Raw genomic sequence first — 20,385 nt, forward strand, 5'->3', positions numbered from 1 at the left:
GGGGATGAAAAGGGGCTGCTGGGTGCCTGAGACCCCCCAAATTGGGTGGGACGGGGCTTGACCCCCAGGCTTGGCCCCCCCATGGGGGGCACAGACACCCCCAGCCCCCCCCCACTAGACCCCTCCACTTGGGGGGATGTATTTGGGGGAGATGGGAAAAGGGGGGGTCGTGGGGTTGTTTTGGGGGGGGTCATTGCAAGGAGGAGGTGAAAACAACCCCCTGAGCCCCCCAAAACCCACCGGGGATGATGCTGGGGGGGGGTGGGGGGCCGTGGGAAAAAGGGTCGGGGGGCGAAAACGGGGGGCCGGGGGGTGGAAAAAGGGGGGCGCAGGGGGGTTATTGGGGGGGATGGGAAAAGGGGGGGGTCGTGGGGTTGTTTTGGGGGAGGTCGTGGCAAGGGGGGGTGGAAATGACCCCCTGAACCCCCCAAAACCCACCGGGGATGAGACTGAGGGGGGGTGAGGGACCGTGGGAAAAAGGGTCGGGGGGAGAAAACGGGGGGCCAGGGATGGAAAAAGGGGGCGCAGGGGGATTATTGGGGAAGGATGGGAAAAGGGGGGGTCGTGGGGTTGTTTTGGGGGGGGTCATTGCAAGGAGGAGGTGAAAACGACCCCCTGAGCCCCCCAAAACCCACCGGGGATGATGCTGGGTGTGGTGGGGGGCCGTGGGAAAAAGGGTCGGGGGGCGAAAACGGGGGTTCAGGGATGGAAAAGGGGGGTCGGGGTGTCAGAGGAGGCGGGGGGCGGGTTTTTCCCCGGGGGGGGGTCGGGCCGTGGCTCCGGGGGCGGGACCCGGCCCCAGCCCCGGGCGGAGCGTTCGCAGCGATCGGCGGCGGCCGCGGGGGTCGCGATGGGGGCGCGGAGCGGGAACCACGGTGAAGCTGCGGGAACCCCCCGCGGGGCTTGGGGGGGGTCGGGGGAAGGGGGGGGGGTGCGGGGGAGGGAATTTGGGGCGACGGAGGCTGCGGGAGGAAGGAAACAAACGCGAAAAGGGAGAGAAAAAGGGGGCGGGAGGAGGCGAAAGCGAAAGCGGCCGCGGTTGGGGGGGGTGGGGGTGGGGGGGGTGGGTTTGGGGGGGACCCCTTGGGTTTAGGGGGACCCTCTGACCCCCCCCGACTTCATCTCAACCCCCCCCAACTTTATCCCATCTCCCCCCCACCCCGGGATGGCTGCGCTGGGTGGGGGGGGTGAAGGGGGTTGGGGGGGGGGGGTGCTGCGGTTTTGGGGAGCTGCGGGGGGGCTGCTGCTGTGGGGGGGTGGTTCGGGAGTTTGGGGGGCTGAAAGGGGAGGGAGCTGGCTTTTGGGGGCTCTGGGGGTGCATTTGGGGAGGGGGCTGTGCTTTGGGGGGCTCTGAGGGGCATTTTGGGAGGGGGCTGAGCTCTTGGGGGGCTCTGGGGGGTTGGTTCTGTGTTGGGGGGCTGTAGGGGGAGGGAGCTGGGCTTTTGGGGGCTCTGGGGATGATTTGGGGAGGGGGCTGAGCTCTGGGGGGGTGGTTCTGTGTTGGGGGGCTGTAGGGGGAGGGAGCTGAGCTCTTGGGGGACTGTGGGGGGTTGGTTCTGTGTTGGGGGGCTGTAGGGGGAGGGGGATGGCTCTGGGAGGCTCTGGAGGTGATTTGGGGAGGGGGCTGTGCTCTGGGAGGATTTTGGGGAGGAGGCTGAGCTCTGAGGGGCTCTGGGGATGGTTTGGGGAGGGGGCTGAGCTCTTGGGGGGCTTTGGGGGGGTTGGTTCTGTGTTGGGGGGCTGTAGGGGGCTGGGCTGGGGTTTTGGGGGCTCTGGGGGTGCATTTGGGGAGGGGGCTGGGCTCTGGGGGGGCTGTGGGGTGAGGGGGCTGCCCTGGGGGTGCTCTGGGGGTGATTTGGGGAGGGGGCTGTGCTTTGGGGGTGCTCTGAGGGTGATTTGGGGAGGGGGCTGTGCTTTGGGGGTGCTCTGGGGGTGATTGGGGAGGGGGCTGTGCCCTGGGGGTGCTCTGGGGGTGGTTTGGGGGTGATTTGGGGAGGGGGCTGTGCCCTGGCAGAACCAGCCTGGGTTGATCCTTCAGCACAAGCAGCTCATGGCTGTGGCTGGAGGCTCCAGGAGCCAACGTGGCCTTGGGGGGGAGGGGGAGGGGATCCCCCAAAATAGACATGTCCCTGCTGAGGGGCCCCCCCAACCCCCCCCCCCCAGGGCACAGCTGCCCTCCCTGAGCCCCCCCAAAGCCCCCCCAAGGTGTGGCTGCTGTGCCTGGGCTGTCCCTGGGCTGTTCCCACGCCTCTGCTGCCAGCTCTGGCTCCATTCCCACCCTAAAAATAAGAGCAGGGAGCTGTGGCTGAGCTGTGCCCGTGGCTGGAGCCTCCTGGTGCCCGTGGCTGGAGCCCAGCAGTGCCCTGGCACCGTGGCAGGAGCCCAGCAGTGCCCATGGGCAGGGCTCTGGTGACTCCCATAGGCAGGAGCTTCATGGTGCCCATGGCTGGAGCCCCATGGTGCCCATGTGAGGAGCCCAGCACCAGCCTGGCACCATGGCAGGAGCCCAGCAGCACCCTGGCACTGTGGCAGGAGCCTCATGGTGCCCATGGCAGGAGCCCAGCACCATCCTGGCACTGTGGCAGGAGCCCCATGGTGCCCATGTGAGAAGCCCAGGACCAGCTTGGCACTGTGGCAGGAGCCTTGTGGTGCCCATGGCAGGAGCCCAGCACCACCCTGGCACCATGGCAGGAACCCCATGGTGCCCATGGGCAGGGATCTGGTGACTCCCATGGTCAGGAGCCTCATGGTGCCCATGTGAGGAGCCCAGCACCACCCTGGCACCATGGCAGGAACCCCATGGTGCCCATGGGCAGGGATCTGGTGACTCCCATGGTCAGGAGCCTCATGGTGCCCATGTGAGGAGCCCAGCAGTGCCCTGGCACCATGGCAAGAACCTCATGGTGCCCATGGGCAGGGATCTGGTGACTCCCATAGTCAGGAGCCTCATGGTGCCCATGTGAGGAGCCCAGCAGTGCCCTGGCACCATGGCAAGAGCCCAGCAGTGCCCATGGGCAGGGCTCTGGTGACTCCTTGGGCAGGGGTCTGGTGATTCCCATGGGTAGGAGCTCCATGGTGCCCATGTGAGGAGCCCAGCAGCACCCTGGCACCATGGCAGGGACCCTCTGAAGAGCCAGGACCTGCTCCCCTCTCCCCCCTCCCCTTGCCACGTGCTGTGCCAGGGAGCAGCCCCTGTGATGGGCAGCCAGGGAGGAGCTTTCCCAGGGGCTGCTTCCCTGGGGCATGAGGAGCTTCATCCCATCCCATCCCATCCCATCCCATCCCATCCCATCCCATCCCATCCCATCCCAGTTCATCCCATCCCCTCCCACCCCATCCCACCCCATCCCAGTTCATCCCATCCCAACCCTCCCTCCCCTTCCTTTTCCCCCTGCAGGCACCCCACAGAAGTATGACCCCACCTTCAAAGGGCCCATTTATGACAGGTAACAGAACCCCCCGTGAGGTGCCACCTGCAGCTGTGGCCTCGTGTCCCCTCTTTGTCCCCAACACCTCTGCTCTGGCTCCCAGGGGCTGCACTGACATTGTCTGCTGTGTCCTGCTGCTCCTTGCCATCGTGGCTTACGTGGTGGTGGGTGTTGTGGGTAGGTACCAGCTGCCAGGGGGGTGGGTTTGGGGTGGTTTTGGGGGGAGGGTTCATCTCTGTGGGTGTGTGGATGGAGCTGGGGTGGGGGGCTGGGGTGAGTGAGGGATGGCTGAGGGAGGAGGGAGGGAGATGAAGTTGGGGTGACCCCAAACCCACCTTTGTGGTGTCTCTCCATCCTTTCTGCTCCCAGCCTGGACTCATGGGGACCCCAGGAAGGTGATTTACCCCACTGACAGCCGTGGCCAGTTCTGTGGGCAGCAGGGGACTCCCAATGAGTACGTGTCACCCCCCTCCCCAACCACCCCAGCTGCCTTTCAGGGGAGCATCTCAGGACCCCTCCCCACCCATCCCCAAGGTGCAGCCTCCTCTCACCTCTCCTTGGTGCTGCCCCAGGCTTGAGCTGCTTCTGTGCTTTGCAGGAACAAACCTTTCCTCTTCTACTTTGACATAGTCAAGTGTGCCAGCCCCCTGGTGCTGCTGCAGTTCCAGTGCCCCACCATGCAGGTACCTGGGGAAGGGGCTTGGAGGGGTCTCTCAGGAGGGGTTGGGAGAGGGGAGAAGCTGCAGTTGTGTTGGGGAAGAGGGGGGAGGATGTTTTCCCCCCATCTTTTTGTCCCCAGATCTGTGTGAGCCAATGCCCAGACCGATACCTGACTTACCTGGGAGCCTCCCAGAGCTCTGCACAGCTCCAGTACTACAGGAACTTCTGTGTCCCTGAGTTCCAGAACCTGCAGAAGGTGAGGTTTGGGGAGGGGGGAGGTCACCAGAGCATTTCCCAACCCCCCCACATACACCCCAACCCCTCCCAGCTCAGCCCATTAACATCCAGCTTGTGTCTGTTCCCCATCCAGCCTCCCCTCGAGGTGCTGAAGGACAAGGAGTGTCCAGCCATGCTCATCCCCAGCACTCCATGTACATCAGGGGCTGGGGCTGGCCTGGCTGGGATTGGTTTTGGGGGGTGGTTTGGAGGTTTTGGGGGCAGTTTGGAGGCTCTTTGGGGGTCCTGGGGCTCCAGGGGAGCTTTGTGCCCATGGGCAGGGCTTTGGGCTCATGTCCTTGAGTCAGTTGGGGGCTTCCAGAGCTGATTCCCCTCTGTACATCAGGGGCTGGGGCTGTCCTGGCTGGGATTGGTCTGGGGGGGTGGTTTGGGGGTCCTGGGGGTCCAGGGGAGCTTTGTGCCCATGGGCAGGGGTTTGGGCTCATGTCCTTGAGTCAGTTGGGGGCTTCCAGAGCTGATTCCCCCCTGTACATCAGGGGCTGGGGCTGGGATTGGTTTGGGGGCGGTTTGGAGGCTCTTTGTGGGTCCTGGGGGTCCAGGGGAGCTTTGTTCCCATGGGCAGGGGGTTCATAGCACTGACTTTCTCCCCTTTCCCCTCTGCCAGTGGCAAGAAGGTGCTTCCCAGCCATCCAGGCCAAGGAAGGTGTCATCATGGTGGGCAACGAGACCACCTACAACGACGGGCTGGGGCAGCTCAGGAACGTCACCGAGCTGCTGGAAGGGGCCAAGTGAGTCCCTTGGTGCCTGTGAAGGGGGGACACAGAGCTCTGGGGGCTTTTTGGTCTCTCCTGGGGCTGTTTGCTTGATGCCACCTCTGCCAAGTGACATCTCTGCTCTCCTCTGGGTGCAGGGTGGGATGTGGCTGTGAGGGACAGGGCTTGGCAAGGGGGGACACAGAGCTCTGGGGGCTTTTTGGCCTCTGCTGGTGCTGTTTGCTTGATGCTTTGGCAGGGTGATGCCAGGGGAGCAGCAGCCTGCTGGGGGCTGTGGCCAGAGCTGCAGGACCTGCTCACCTTTTGCTTTTCATCCCTTTGAGCCTTGGTGTGGCTGGAAGGGAGCCCCTGGAAAGCCTCAGCACAGAGTCCCTGGAGGACAGGGAGGGGGGAGCAGCAGGGAGAAGGGAAAACGATGCCAGGAAAGCAGCCACAAGCTCTGAGGGGATGGTTTTGTGCCCAGGGAGCCTGGGCAGAAGGTTGTTGGAGCTTGGGCAGCAGGGGCTGAGGCTCCTGCATGTCTCCCCCACTGGATTCTGCTTCATTCCCCTCTTTGAGGTGGGTTTTGTTTGTTGCAGGAAAGCAAACGTGGTTCTGGAAGCCAGGCAGCTGGCCATGAAGATCTTTGAGGACTACACAGTGTCCTGGTACTGGATCATCATGTGAGCAGAGGCTTGAGCTCCACCTTATGCCTGGAGATGCCTGAGCTTTGGGCCAAAACAACCCTTCATGCCCATGCAACCCATCCACCAGTCACCCCTTGGCCTTTGGGTGGTTTCCAGGAGAGGGGAGAGGTGCCAGGGGTGGCCTCACCTCCCTGTGACACGTTGCCAACCTTCCTCCCTGCAGAGGTTTGGTCATTGCCATGGTGGCCAGCTTGGTCTTCATCGTCCTGCTGCGCTTGCTGGCCGGGGTCATGGTCTGGGTGATGATCGTGATGGTCGTCCTGGTGCTGGCTTATGGTGAGTCCACTGGCTTGGGAGCTTCTCCTGCCCCTTCCCTCCCCTCCCCACCTTTCCCTGACCCCCTGCCCCTCTGCTCCCCACCACAGGCATCTTCCACTGCTACCTGGAGTATGCCAAGCTCAAAGGGGAGGCAGGTTCTGATGTGTCCCTGAAGGATCTGGGCTTTCAGACCGACCTCCGTGTCTACCTGCACCTGAGACAGACCTGGCTGGCCTTCAGTGAGCCCCTGCCCTGCTCTGGGTGTGGGGTGGGACGTGGCTGGGAGGGACAGGGCTTGGCAAGGGGGGACACAGGGGTCTGGGGGCTTTTTGGCTTCTCCTGGGGCTGTTTGCTTGATGCCACCTCTGCTAAAGGACATCTCTGCTCTCCTCTGGGTGCAGGGTGGGATGTGGCTGTGAGGGACAGGGCTTGGCAAGGGGGGACACAGGGGTCTGGGGGCCTTTTGGCCCCTCCTGTGGCCCTTTGCTCGATGCCACCTCTGCCAAGTGACATCTCTGCTCTCCTCTGGGTGCAGGGTGGGACATGGCTGGGAGGGACAGGGCTTGGGAAGGGGGGACACAGAGCTCTGGGGGCCTTTTGGCCTCTCCTGGGGCTGTTTGCTTGATGCCACCTCTCCCAAGGGCCATCTCTGCCCTCTGGGTGCAGGGTGGGATGTGGCTGGGAGGGACAGGGCTTGGGAAGGGGGGACACAGAGCTCTGGGGGCCTTTTGGCCCCTCCTGTGGCCCTTTGCCCGATGCCACCTCTGCCAAGGGCCACGTGCCATCCCCTGAGGAGCCTCCAGTGCCGTGCCAGGCTTCCTTGGCAAGGCAAAGCTGGCTGTGGGGCACTGTGCCCATGGGCTGGCACAGCCTGAGGCTCCTCTTCTCCCTCCCAGTGATCATCCTGTGCATCGTGGAGGTCGTGATCATCCTCCTCCTCATCTTCCTCCGCAAGAGGATCCTCATCGCCATCGCTCTCATCAAGGAGGCCAGCAGGTCTGGGGGGACCCTGTGCCCAGGCAGAGCTGCCTCTTGTCACCTCTGCTGCTGGGAAGGACCTGAGGAGGCTCAGCTGGGCTTTTTTCACCCCTCTTGCTGACAGGGCTGTGGGTCACATCATGAGCTCGCTGCTCTTCCCCTTGTGCACCTTCTTCTTGCTGTGCCTCTGCATCGCCTACTGGGCCAGCACAGCCGTGTATCCTTTGCTCATCCCCTCCCTGGGGAGGAACCTGCCCAGAAACCAAAGGTCTGCCAGGGTAATAAACACCCCACAGGGTGGGGGAGGCATCTGCTCAGCCAAGCACCAGCTCCAGGCTCCAGCTGTAATTTAGGACAGGAGGAACCAGCCTGGAGTCGCCCCAGGGGAGGGTGAGCTGGGGGCTGAGGGAGAAATGAGAGGGGTGTGAGCCCTGTGCCAGGCTGCCCAGGGAGCTGGGGCAGTGCCCAGCCCTGCAGGGACCCCAGAGCCGTGGGGCTGAGGGAGAAATGGAGCCCTGAGAGGGGTGTGAGCCCTGTGCCAGGCTGCCCAGGGAGCTGGGGCAGTGCCCAGCCCTGCAGGGACCCCAGAGCCGTGGGGCTGAGGTGGATGAGGCAGGGGGAGGGCTCAGAGCTGGGCTCCAGCAGCTCCAGGGGCTTTTCCCCAGCCCCAAACTGTGATTCTATTCAAACCAAACATAGAAGAGCCATTGCAGGGGGGCTGGTGAGAGCACAGCTGAGTTGTTTGCCTGCAGGGGGATGGGGGTGCTTGGCAAAGTTGCTTCTCCTGAACCCCCACTCTGCAGTTTCCTCTCCACCTCCAACGAGGCCGTTTACAAGGTGTTTAATGAGAGCACGTGTCAGTTCTCTGGGCAGAGCTGCAACCCTGAGGTGAGCTGGCAGGGAAGCTCCGTGGGAATGGAGGGTGGAATCACAGACTCACAGCGTGCTGGGGGCTGGAAGGGACCTGCAGAGCTCATCCAGCACAAACCCCCTGCTAAAGCAGCTGCCCCTTGCTCAGGGGGCTCAGGGATGTGTCCATGGTTGTTGGGAACCTCCTGAGGAGCCTCCACACCCTCCCTGGCCTCTCTCCAGCCCTTCCCTGTGTGTCTGGAGCTGGGGGAGCCCAGCACTGGGCACAGGACCCCAGCTGAGGCCTCCCCAGGGCAGAGCAGAGGGGGAGCAGAACCTCCCTGACCTGCTGCCCACACTCAACCCCCCCAGGCTGCCACTGGCCTCGTAGCCCAGGTCTGTCTCTGCAGAGCTGCTCTCCAGCAGATCACCCTCCTCCCTGCTGTGTGACCTCATCATGGTGATCCTGCTCTTAGACAATCTGTAAAGGTCCCTTCCCTGATCCCTTCAGCCCTTCTGTGGTCCTAAGACACTGACTGATGACCCTTCCATGCTCCTGTGCTCCTAAGACACCAGTTGATGACCTTTCCATGATCCCTTCCAAGCTCCTGTGGTTGATGAGCATCTGCTTCTCCTTCTAGACCTTCAACACCAGCAATGTCACCAAGCTGTGCCCCGATGCCCAGTGTCTCTTTGCCTTCTATGGTGGGGAAACAGCCTACCACAGGTACCTCATCGTCCTCCAGTTCTTCAACGTCTTCATGTTCTTCTGGCTGGCCAACTTCATCATCGCCCTGGGCCAGGTCACTCTGGCTGGAGCTTTCGCCTCCTACTACTGGGCCTTCAAGAAACCTGATGACATGCCACCCTTCCCCCTCTTCTCCTCCTTCAGCCGCGCTCTCAGGTACGTCCCAGAACCTCAAAGGCTTGGAAGGGACCTCAAAAGCTCACCCAGTGCAACCCCCTGCCAGGGGGGACACAGGAACTCAGCAGCTGGGTTTGGGATGTCTCCAGAGGAGCCTCAACAGCCTCCCTGGGCAGCCTGGGACAGGGGGTTGTCCTTCTGTGCTGGTGGGGAGTGGGAAGGGAGCTGCAGAGCTCCTCCAGCCCTAAAGCAGGTTCCTCTTGGTCAGGGGGCACAGGGATGAGTCCAGGGGGTGGTTGGGAACCTCCTGAGGAGCCTCCACAGCCTCCCTGGGCAGCCTGGGCCAGGGGTTTCTCCTCCTGTGCTGGTGGAACAAGAGACTCACAATGGTGGGGGTGGAAGGGACCTGCAGAGCTCCTCCAGCCCTAAAGCAGGTTCCTCATGGTCAGGGGGCTCAGGGATGAGTCCAAGTGGGTTTGGGAACCTCCTGAGGAACCTCCCTGGGCCAGGGCTCAGCACCAAAGGAGTTTCTCCTGATGGTTCCAGTGCAACCAGAGAATCACTTCAGAGCTCTTTAGACCTTTCAGAGCTGCCCCAGCCCTGAAGCAGGTTCCTCATGGTCAGGGGCCACACAGGAACTCATCAGCTGGGTTTGGGATGTCTCCAGAGCAGGAGGCTCCACACCCTCCCTGGGCAGCCCCTGCCAGTGCTCCCTCAGCCTCATAGCTGAAGTTTCTCCTCCTGTTTCTCTGGAAGCTCTGATGTTCCAGTGTGTCCCCATTGCCCCTTGTCCTGGCTCCAGCCTCCTCACACTTGGGGATATGACTGAGGGCACCCCTCAGGCTGCTCCTGGCCAAGCCCCAGCTCCCTCAGCCTCCCAGCACAAGGCAGATGCTCCACTCCAGCCCCTGTGCTGAGCTCTCTCCACAGCTCCCTGTCCCTCTGCAACTGAGGGGCCCAGAGCTGGCCACACCATCCCAGATGTGGGCTCACAGGGCAGCAGAACCTCCCTGACCCACAGCCCCTCTGCCCCAGCCCAGGCTGCCATTGGCCTCTTGCTCTCAAGGGCTCATCCTGCTGCCCCCCAGCACCCCCAGCTCCCTCTCCCCTCCTCTCCCAGAGCTCCTTCCCCAGCCTGTGCTGCTCCATGGGGTTGTTCTTTCCCAGCCTCTGCACTTTGCCCTGCTTGAATGTCATTTGATTTCCCTCTTTCCAACCCTCCAGTCTTGTCTCCAGGAGGACTCCTGAGGTTCTGGAGGTGATTTCCTCCTCCTCCTGCTCTTCCTCCTCCTCCTCCCTCCCCTCCTTCCTAAGCAGAAGCATCTCTCCCAGGTACCACACTGGCTCACTTGCCTTTGGCTCCCTGATCCTCGCCATCGTCCAGGTCATCAGGGTCACTCTGGAGTATCTGGACCATAAGTTGAAAGGTAGGGGAAGGCTGGAGCTGCCAGATGAGGGGGTGGAACAGGGTTGGCTCCTTCTGCTTTCCTTGGGTGACAGATCACAGAGTCATCTGGGTGATGGTTTGGGTTTGGGGGTTGGGTTTGGAAGGGATCAACTCGTTCCAACCCTCCTGCCAGGGACAGGGATGTTCTGCACCAGCCCAGGGTGCTCCAAGCCCCTTCCAACCTGCCCTTGAGCAGGGATGGAGCAGCCACAACCTCTGTGCAACCCCTTGAGCAGGGATGGGGCAGCCACCACCTCTGTGCAACCCCTTGAGCAGGGATGGGGCAGCCACCACCTCTGTGCAACCCCTTGAGCAGGGATGGAGCAGCCACAACCTCTCTGGGCAACCCCTTGAGCAGGGATGGGGCAGCCACCACCTCTGTGCAACCCCTTGAGCAGGGATGGGGCAGCCACAACCTCCCTGGGCAACCCCTTGAGCAGGGATGGAGCAGCCACCACCTCTGGGCTACCCTTTCAGCATGGATGGAGCATCCACAACCTCTGTGCAACCCCTTGAGCAGGGGTGGGGCAGCCACAACCTCTCTGGGCAACCTCTGAGCTCATGGATAAGGTCCAGGAGAAGTTGACTGCTTGGGTAGAGAATGGAGATTCTCCTTTTAGGACCCTGGAGCTGTCTCTTGGAGGAAGAGGCACTTCACAGGGGCAGGAGGAGGGTGAAGTCCTGGGTGTCTGAAACACCCAACAGCAAGGACAAGTGTGGGAGGGAGCTGCTGGGCTCATCCCACCATCTGCAGCAACATCAGCCTCCCAGGGAGGCTGGAAACAGGCCTTGAGGAGGAGGCTGTGCTGGGATGTCTCACTGGGGACCTTGAGGTTGCTTCTGGGAGAGGCAACATCCCTCCTTTTGAGCTGCTCACCCTCTCCTGTGCTGTTCCCTCCAGCTGCAGAGAACAGATTGGCCAAGTTCCTGCTGAGCTGCCTCAAGTGCTGCTTCTGGTGCCTGGAGAAGTTCATCAAGTTCCTCAACAGAAACGCCTACATCATGGTAAAAGGGGCTCACAGGGTCCTGGCTGCCCTGGGGGGAAGGTCTCAGAGCTCCTGGAGGTCTCTTTGGGGTGCTGCTGGGACCTGTTGCCTCCCCACATCCCAGCAGGAGGAAGCTTCTCAGTGTTTTGCTGGAGAGCCTCAACCTCAGCTGGGTCACTTGGAGTTTGGGAGAGATGTGGGGCTGGGGGGGGGACTCAACTCTCAGTGTCTGGAGGGAAAAAGAGCTTCCAGGGTGGGATTTCCCTGAGTTTCTCTCCAAGATGGGATTCATTGCACCCCTTTTCTCAGCAGGGAGCTCAGTGCAGCTCCATCTCTCTCTTCTCTGCCCCTTTTCCCCCCTCTTAGATCGCTGTTTATGGCACCAACTTCTGCACCTCGGCCAGAAATGCCTTCTTCCTGCTCATGAGGAACATCATCAGGTGAGCTGCAGGTCCTGTGTGCTGCCAAGGATCAGCCCTGCCTCCTTCCCAGCCTTTAGCTGTGGTTTGGTGCCACCTTTACAACGTGTGTGTGTGTGTGTGTGTATGTCTGTGGGTGTGTGTGTGGTGGCTGCTTCTCCCTGTGCTTGAGCTGTTGGGTGGGTGTGGATGCTCATCTCTGGGTGCTCATCTCTGTGTGTGGATGCTCATCTCTCTGGATGTTCATCTCTGTGTGTGGATGCTCATCTCTGGATGTGGATGCTCATCTCTGTGTGTGGATGCTCATCTCTCTGGATGCTCATCTCTGGATGCTCATCTCTGTGTGTGTGGATGCTCATCTCTGGATGCTCATCTCTGGGTGTGGATGCTCATCTCTGGATGCTCATCTCTGTGTGTGTGGATGCTCATCTCTGGATGCTCATCTCTGTGTGTGTGGATGCTCATCTCTGGATGCTCATCTCTGTGTGTGTGGATGCTCATCTCTGGATGCTCATCTCTGGATGCTCATCTCTGGATGTGGATGCTCATCTCTGTGTGTGGATGCTCATCTCTGGATGCTCATCTCTGGATGCTCATCTGTGTGTGTGGATGCTCATCTCTGGGTGTGGATGCTCATCCCTCTGGATGCTCATCTGTGTGTGTGGATGCTCATCTCTGGGTGTGGATGCTCTGGATGCTCATCTCTGGGTGTGGATGCTCTGGGTGCTCATCTCTGGGTGTGGATGCCAATCTCTCTGCATGTGGATGCTCATCTCCCTGGATGCCCATCTCTGGATGCTCACCTCTCTGTGGATGCTCATCTCTGGATGTGGATGCTCATCTCTGTGTGTGGATGCTCATCTCTGGATGCTCATCTCTGTGTGTGGATGCTCATCTGTGTGTGTGGATGCTCATCTCTGGGTGTGGATGCTCATCTCTGGATGCTCATCTCTGGATGCTCATCTGTGTGTGTGGATGCTCATCTCTGGGTGTGGATGCTCTGGGTGCTCATCTCTGGGTGTGGATGCCAATCTCTCTGCATGTGGATGCTCATCTCCCTGGATGCCCATCTCTGGATGCTCACCTCTCTGTGGATGCTCATCTCTGGGTGTGGATGCTCATCTCTGGGTGTGGATGCTCATCTCTGCATGTGGATGCCCATCTCTGGATGCCCATCTCTGGATGCCCACCTCTCTGTGGATGCTCATCTCTGGGTGTGGATGCCCATCTCTGGATGCCCATCTCTGGATGCCCACCTCTCTGTCTCTTTCCCAGGGTGGCTGTTTTAGATAAAGTCACAGATTTCCTCTTCTTCCTGGGGAAACTGCTCATCGTGGGAAGCGTTGGTGAGTGCTGGATGTCTCTCCTTGGGGGGTTGTTGTTGTGTAGGAGCTTCCCTCAGCTCCCCTCTCTCCAGCCCTCCTGGGACACTGTCCCTTCTCACACCCCTTCCCCTGCCCTCTCCCATGCCATGGCCATCTCCCTCCTTCCCTTTGCCAGGAATCCTTGCTTTCTTTTTCTTCACCCACCGGATCAAGCTGGTCGAGGACACGGCTCCATCCCTCAATTACTACTGGGTCCCCATCCTGGTGAGTCACATCTTCCCTGCTCACTTTTCAAGAGCTCCCTGGCAGCACTGCCCCAAAACCCACCCCCCTCTGCCCTCTGCTTCTGAAGGACCTTCTTTGTTGGAGGCACCCACGTTGAAACAAGCCCTTTGTTTGGGTCTCTGTGCCTCTGGCTGAGGCCTTTTGTCCCCAGTGGGGCTGCTCTCAGCAGTCCTGCCCCTGCTCCTTGCTCCTCCTTTCCCCCAGCCTGGGGGGATTTGGGACCCAGCAGGTTTCCCCCTGCTTGGAGCTCGTTGCAGCTGCCAGTTTCCCTTGCAGACGGTGATCGTGGGCTCCTACCTCATCGCCCACGGCTTCTTCAGCGTCTACGGCATGTGTGTGGACACCCTCTTCCTCTGCTTCTGTGAGTATCTGCCTCTGCCTGGGCAGCAGCTTGTGGGAGCAAAACCCTCCCTTCAGGGCTCAGACTTGTCCAAGGTTTGGGAGGGGCTCCTCCAGAGCTCCCCCTGCAGCCTCTGCCACTGTGCTGTCCCCAGCCCGTGCTCCCCGTGTGCCGGTGAGGGGAGCCCTCGGGGTCTCTCTCCTCTTGCTCTTTCTGTTTTGGTTGCTTTGGGGAATCTTCACTGCAACTAACTCCAGTTTTCCTTTTTGTCCTCTCTTTGTTTCCCCCCCCTTCCATCCTCCTGTCTCTCTTCATCCCCTTCCACCTCCATGCTGCCTCTCCAACCACCTCTCCTGCTCTCCTCGCTCTTCCTGCTGCTCCTCCCTGGGGTTGCCAAAAAGGTGAAGATCTGGAGAGGAATGATGGATCTCCTGAGAGACCTTACTACATGTCCCCTGAGCTGAGTGAGATCCTGCTGAAGGGCAACCTTGAGCCTTCCAAAAGCACTGACAGCCAAGGCTAGGGAGGAAAGCTGCCTGCCCTGGGGTGAGGGGACACACACCACACGATGCTTTTGGGCCCCCTCCAGCCAGATCTTCCCCTTGGATCTCCCCCAAAGCTTTGAGGGCAGAGGGGCTGCCACTTCCCTCAGCGCCCCAACTCCCTCCCTGCCCCATCAGGAGTGTTCATGCATCAAGAGTGTGTCACCCCCAGTGAATTGGGGTCCCCCCAGCCCTGGTGCTGCCATGGCTGCCCATCTGGGGCTGGGTCTGTGTGGGTGCTGAGCTCTTTGCTCCTGCCCTGGGGAGGGAGCTGCTGGTGCTGGCAGGAGCCTCCTCACGTCACAGGCTCTGTGGGATGGGCTTGAGGGGCTTCCACAGCCTCCAAACTGGTCTCTCCCTGCTTTCTCCCCTCTTGTGCCTCCTTCCTCTCTCTATGCCAAAGCAGCTGCAGGAAGGTTTTCTGGGTGGGGGTGGGCAGGTCTTTGGGCTTTGAAGTCTTTTGATGAGCAGGCTGCAAACTCCTGGGGGTGGGGAAGCTGCAGAGAGTGAGAACTCAGAGGTGAGGGGGGGTAGAAGCTGTTCAGTGGCAGCAGCCCCTGTTTGAAAGGGTTCCTGGTGCTGGTGGTGGAGCTGTGAGGGTGGCAGGGAGCTGCTGGCTCATCCTGGGAGCTGCCTGGTGGGGCTTTGCTTCTCCTTTGGAGGTGGCTGGAGTCCATGGTTTGGCTTCTGCCCAGGTTCAGGCTTTGGTGGAGGAGCCCGAGGGCTGTAACGACTTTGTGAGGCAGCCTGACGGGTTGGACGGAGCTGGGAGGTTGTGGGAAGGAGCTTGGGGTGCAAAGGCAAGTCCTGGAGCCTGGATCTGCCTTGCTTGAGGAGCTGAGTGTCTGGGGGAGCTGTGGGAGAGCTGGGGAAGGAGCAGAGTTGTGCTGGTGGCTCTTGCAGCAGGGCTGGAGCAAAGATCCCTCAGTGTGCTGGGGCTGAGAGTTGCAGCCCTTTGGTCTCAGCCCTTTGGTCTCAGCCTTGTTTTCTCCTCTTGGTTACCCAGCAAGGATTTAAACAGAGCCATCACTCTGTGAGAGCACAGCCTGGGGAGCAGCAACCAGCTCTCCCACAAAGCCTCCCCTTTACCACCCACAGCAGCATCCCTCCCTGGAAACAACCCCAGGTGCTCCCTGCCTGGGGCTCTGAAGCTGCTGCTGAGGCTTTGTTTGTTTTCTGGGTGGGTTGGTTTCTTGCTTGGTTGGAGAGGTTTTTCCTCCTCCTGCTGCTGCTTTGCTTTGAAGAGATGAGAGTGTTGGGTGCTGGGGATCCACCTCATGGTGCTGGATTCCCAGCTCCTCATGATTATGGATGTCCAAGGGCCACCAAATTGCTCTGTGCTCACGTCAGGAGCTGCACAAAGGGCAGGGAGTGCCTCTGGGCTCAGGACAGGGAGGGGAACTCGGGCTCCTGGCTGGTAGAGCAAGAGCTGAACACTCAAAGCTCTTTTCCCTTGGCACTGTGAAACTTCCCTGCTATCACCTGCCTGGAAAGACAAACCCACCCCACAGCAGAACCTCTGCTGTCTTCTAACCTGGGTATGAGTGAGGAAGGAGCTCCTGAACACTTGCTGAGTCCCCAGAGGCTGGGTGTGAGGAGGATGGGGCCAGGCTGTGGTGCTCAGGGACAGGACAAGGGGTAAAGAGCTGGAATGTGAGAAGTGCCCCTGGCACAGGAGGAGAAACTCCTTTGGTGTGGGGCTGAGGGAGCCCTGAGGCTGCCCAGGGAGAGTGTGGAGCCTCCTCAGGAGGTTCCCAACCCCCCCTGGACTCCTCCCTGTGCCCTCTGACCATGAGGAAGCTGCTTTAGGGCTGGAGGAGCTCTGCAGCTCCCTTCCACCCCCAGCAGTGTGTGAGTCTCTGGTTCCACTGGCACAGGAGGAGAAACCCCTGGCCCAGGCTGCCCAGGGAGGCTGTGGAGGCTCCTCAGGAGGTTCCCAACCCCACTTGGGCTCATCCCTGTGCCCTGTGATGGAGGGGGAACCAGCTTTAGTTGCACTAGGTGATCTCTAGAGCTCCCTCCACCTTCTATGACCCTAAACAGCAGCAGCCTGTTTCCAGCCCTTGGTGCTCATCAAACTCTCTGTGGGGCTGCAGGGGAAGTTACCCCCACCCTGAGCCATCAAAGGGGGGTCCCTGGGCTCCTTGCTGCATCTGCTGTGGCTCCCCCACACCAACCTGTGTGTCTGTCCCCTCCCCTCCGTGCCTGGGGCCGGGTTGGGGTTTGTTTCTCTTTGCAGTGGAAGACCTGGAGCGCAACGATGGCTCAGATGAAAAGCCTTACTTTATGTCCCCTGACCTGAAGAGGCTCCTGAAGAAAAGGAACAAAGGTCAGCCAGATGCCTAGAGCCTGCCCTCATCCTCTCCACACCTCCTCCTCTTCCTCCTCAGCACCTCACAGGGCTGCAGCCTCACTTTTGCCCCCGTGGAAACCTCCTTAATGAACCTTGAACCGTCACCTTCGCTCCTGGGGCCGAGGGAGTTGGCTAAAGAGAGGGACTGGGTCATGGTGAAGCTTTCAGCCTCAACCCCTCGGTGTTGCCAAAGGAAGATGCCTCTTGCCCATCAGCCTGTGCAGGGCAAAACATCCCCCTGGTCCCTGGCTGAGCTCAGACAGTGAGCTGGGGAGTTGCTGGGCTGGGATCAGTGGGAAAACGCCTGTGATGCTGAGCAAAGCTCCAGCTCTGCCTCCCAGGCTGTTGACTGACTGAGTTTAATTGGATTCAGGGACTTGGGGGAGTGGTTTTAGGGGTAAGAGATGTGATGTTGCCATCCAGGGTAACCCCCAAGGGCTCTCAGCAGCTCCTCTGGTGGGGTTTTTTGTCTTGCAGTGCCCCCCAAAATGCTCCACGGCCGTTGCTGGTCCTTAGGCAGAGGGCAGGGAGGTGCTGAGGTCACCCCCAAGGCCCTGGGACTCTGCTTTGGGCTGCTTTAAGCAATTAGTTCTTTTAGGAGTGATGCCAATTAGCGTTGTGGTGGAGGAGGAGGGAAAGGAGAAGGTTAATGAGCAGGATTTGGGTGCTGGGAGGGGCTGAGGGATGCTCTGGGGCTCGGTAGCACTGACAGCTTCCACTGATTCCTCCCCAAAAACCCACCCTGCAGGCTGGAACCAGGCTGGTGGGGCAGCTGTGGGGAGAGCCCGGGGTGGAGGGGAGGTGTCTGTGTCTAGATGTGTCTTTTAGGGCTTCTAGGTTTAACTTTTAGGGGGTTTTAAGCAAACCAAATGACATACCACAGGTTGCCTTCACGTCCTCGAGGCACCACGGCTTCAGGTGGGGAGGTGCAGACCTCTGGCAGCTCCTGGCAGGACAGGGGGAAGCACAAGGAGGTGGTTTCCTGAGGGGAAAGGGGGGTTTGTGTATCACTCACCCACCACAGTTCAACTGGATCCCATGAAATCCAAGCCCAGAGCTGCTGAAGGGCCTTTGGAACAACAAAGGGGCTCTTCTGGGTGGAGCCACAGCTCCAAACTCTCCTCTTGTTGTGCTCTGATGTGTTTAAAGTCAAGGCAGGGGCTGGGGGACACGATTTACCAGCTCCCAGAGCCGTGGGGTGGGGGGAAGCAGCAGCCAGGAGGCACCTCCTGGCCTCAAAGCAAGAGCCCTGTGTGTGGCAAAGGACCCTGAGCCACGGTCCCTTCGTGCTGAAGGGTGGATGTGGCTGCTTTAATCCCCACCTCTCACTGAACCTCAGACCCCTGCAGGACCTTTTGTGTGAGAAGAGCAACATCTGCCTCCCTGCTTTTGGTTTTGGGGGTGTTCTCATTGGTTTCAGCCCTGTAGCTGCTCATTTTGATCTCTCCCAGTAGAAAATCCCCCTGGCAGTGCCAGCAGCTGCCCAGGCTGAGGGCACTTGCTGGGGTCAAAGACACTGATGGGTTTTTAACTCTAAAGCACCTTCTTCTTGGTTTTAACCCTCATCTCGATGGAGCTGGTCCAGTGCCTGGAGGGGAGAGCTGAAATGAAGAGGCAGAGGTGGAGGTAGAGCTCAGATTGGTGCAGGTAGAGCTCAGGGAGGTGGAGGGAGCTCAAATGGGTGAAGGTAGAGCTCAGGGAGGTGGAGGAAGAGCTCAAGGAGATGGGTAGAGCTCAAGGAGGTGAAGATAGAGCTCAAGGAGGTGGAGGAAGAGCTCAAGGAGATGGGTAGAGCTCAAATGAGTGAAGGTAGAGATCCAGGAGGTGAAGGTAGAGCTCAGGGAGGTGGGTAGAGCTCAGATGGGTGAAGGTAGAGCTCAAGGAGGTGGAGGAAGAGCTCAAATAGGTGGGTAGAGCTCAAATGAGTGAAGGTAGAGATCCAGGAGGTGAAGGGAGAGCTCAGGGAGGTGGGTAGAGCTCAGATGGGTGAAGGTAGAGATCCAGGAGGTGAAGGGAGAGCTCAAATAGGTGAAGGCAATACAAGGAGAATCCTCTCAGTTTGGGACAGTGCTTCAGTGGGATCATGAAGGGACCATTAGGGTCATTTCTGCAGTTTCCAGCTCCCTGGCACCTCTGAGAAGAGCTTTGCTGGCCCTGAGCAGTGTTTGTTCCTCCTGTCCCGTCCCTGTGTGGGTTTGGAGGTGGTTTTGGTTTGGTTCCTGTCTCAAGGGCTTCAGTCTCCCCCTGGCTCCTTGACTCCTCTTTTTGTACCCAAACACTCTCTTTTTAGCGGGGGGAAGTGCTGTCTGAAGCAGCAGAGGGCAGACACTTGGTTTTGTTTGCATGAACAGCCCCTGGTGAGGGTTTTTTTTGGAGGTCTGGAAAGACAAACGTTGAGAGGAGGGAGTAAACTCAGCACAAGGTGCCCTTTGGCTCCTCCACAGTGTGTGAGAGGAGCAGAAACGAGGCTGCTGGGCTTGGAGGAAGCTGCCTGCTGGGGTTTTAGGCTTGGGGAAGGTTTCCCTCTCATGGTTTGAGGTTGTTCTTGCTGGCAGCCCGGGCTTGGAGCACGTCAGCTGCCTGAAGGTGAGGGCTTGGGTCCCTGTGAGCCACCCACGCTGTGAATCACTCCCTGGATGTGGCTCAGTGAAAGGAAACAAAGGGAAAACAAGGGCTAAAAACGACAGGGCTGGTGTTCAACCCCCCCTCCAGAGTCCTTCTTCTTGCAGTGTATTCCTGAGGCTTCATCTCCTGCTGTGCACCAAGGCTGCTCCTGAGCTCTGCCAGCACCCCCTGAGGCCTCTGCTGGTGCAACCACGAATAAAAGTGCCTGTTTGGACCTTTCTCCCCCTCTCCTCTCCTCTCTAAGCTCACAGGCTTCTGGTAAAACCTCTCCCAAAGTCTCTGCATCCCTTCAGAGAGCAGGGTTGGGATCTCTGGGGCGCCACAGCTTCAGCCCCACCTGGGTTCTGCAGCTCCTGCTGCTCCCTGAGGGGTTTTTCTGCCCCAGCAGCTGGGGGAAGGGCACACTGGGGTGCTGTGATGGATTTTGGGGCTGTCACAGCTGCCTTCAGGGCTCTGCTTCCACTTTTAAGAGCTTGGGCCTTCCAGACTTGGCTTATTCTGGGCTCAGTATCCAACCAATCCTCCACAGAAAGGGTTTTAATGGTTTCTTTCGAGCCATTAAAGCTGTTAATGGCTTGTTTTGGAGCCTGGAGGCTTCTGCTTTTCATCCTGGACTTCAACAGGAGCAAGAGTCATCCTCTGAGATCCCTGAGATGGAACTGGGCAAGGAGAGCTCGGGCTGGGCTGGGCCTGCCCTGGGTTTGGTGCCAGGGGGAGGTTGTTGTTCATCTCTTCCTCGTTGCTCTGGCTGCCAGGGCCGGTCTCAGCCCTGAGCTGGTGGCCAGGAGGCCATGGCAGGGTGGCACCCTCTGCTGCCCCAGCGGCACAGCACAGGCAGCAGCTCGGAGCCAGCGGCCTCTGGCACTCACACCCTCAAGCTCTCGTGACAACCAAAGGGTTGGTGTCCAGGGTGGCCCCAAAGGGCTCTGAGGGTGGGCTGGGGAAGGGGTGTCCTCCCCTGCCCCTCTTCTCCTCCTTGGGACACTGGTGCTGTGGGACTGGCCCAGGCAGGATGGTTCCCTTCACACCACCAGCCCCATGGGACACTTGGCCCCTCAGACCTGTCTCATTGAGGCTGGGGTCTCCTCGGGCCCCCAGACCCTCAGGGTGGTGTCCCATCAGATTGGGGGTCCCTGAGGCTGGTGTCCCATCAGACTGGGAGGGGTCCCTCAGGCTGGTGGTCCCCATAGGCTGATGGGTCCCTGAGGCTGGTGTCCCCTCAGATTCGGGGGTCCCTCAGGGTGGTGTCCCCTCACACTGGGGGGTCTCTCAGGCTGGTGGTCCCCATAGGCTGATGGGTCCCTGAGGTTGGTGTCCCCCCCTCAGACT

At 60.1% G+C, this 20,385-nt stretch overlaps 1 protein-coding gene across 2 annotated transcripts; it reads left to right on the forward strand.

Moving 5' to 3' along the window:
* Window positions 1-794: 794 nt before the first annotated feature.
* SLC44A2 (solute carrier family 44 member 2 (CTL2 blood group)) lies at window positions 795-19,276 on the forward strand. 2 transcript variants are annotated; one of them, XM_062019699.1, is made up of 23 exons: window positions 795-875; window positions 3,398-3,446; window positions 3,532-3,605; window positions 3,798-3,882; window positions 4,027-4,111; window positions 4,228-4,344; window positions 4,459-4,519; window positions 4,990-5,113; window positions 5,677-5,760; window positions 5,948-6,060; window positions 6,150-6,281; window positions 6,939-7,038; window positions 7,145-7,237; window positions 7,824-7,908; window positions 8,511-8,773; window positions 10,067-10,161; window positions 11,083-11,186; window positions 11,534-11,607; window positions 12,862-12,932; window positions 13,087-13,175; window positions 13,473-13,557; window positions 16,318-16,407; window positions 19,161-19,276. In XM_062019699.1, the coding sequence occupies exons 1-23, from the start codon at window positions 851-853 to the stop codon at window positions 19,169-19,171; spliced, it is 2,109 nt and encodes a 702-aa protein (XP_061875683.1). In that variant the 5' UTR covers window positions 795-850; the 3' UTR covers window positions 19,172-19,276. The 2 variants fall into 2 exon arrangements, with proteins under 2 accessions (XP_061875683.1, XP_061875682.1); XM_062019698.1 differs by having other exon boundaries at window positions 16,318-19,276.
* Window positions 19,277-20,385: the final 1,109 nt, after the last annotated feature.

Source organism: Colius striatus, unplaced genomic scaffold (assembly GCF_028858725.1).
Source record: "Colius striatus isolate bColStr4 unplaced genomic scaffold, bColStr4.1.hap1 scaffold_116, whole genome shotgun sequence".
Taxonomy (NCBI): domain Eukaryota; kingdom Metazoa; phylum Chordata; class Aves; order Coliiformes; family Coliidae; genus Colius; species Colius striatus.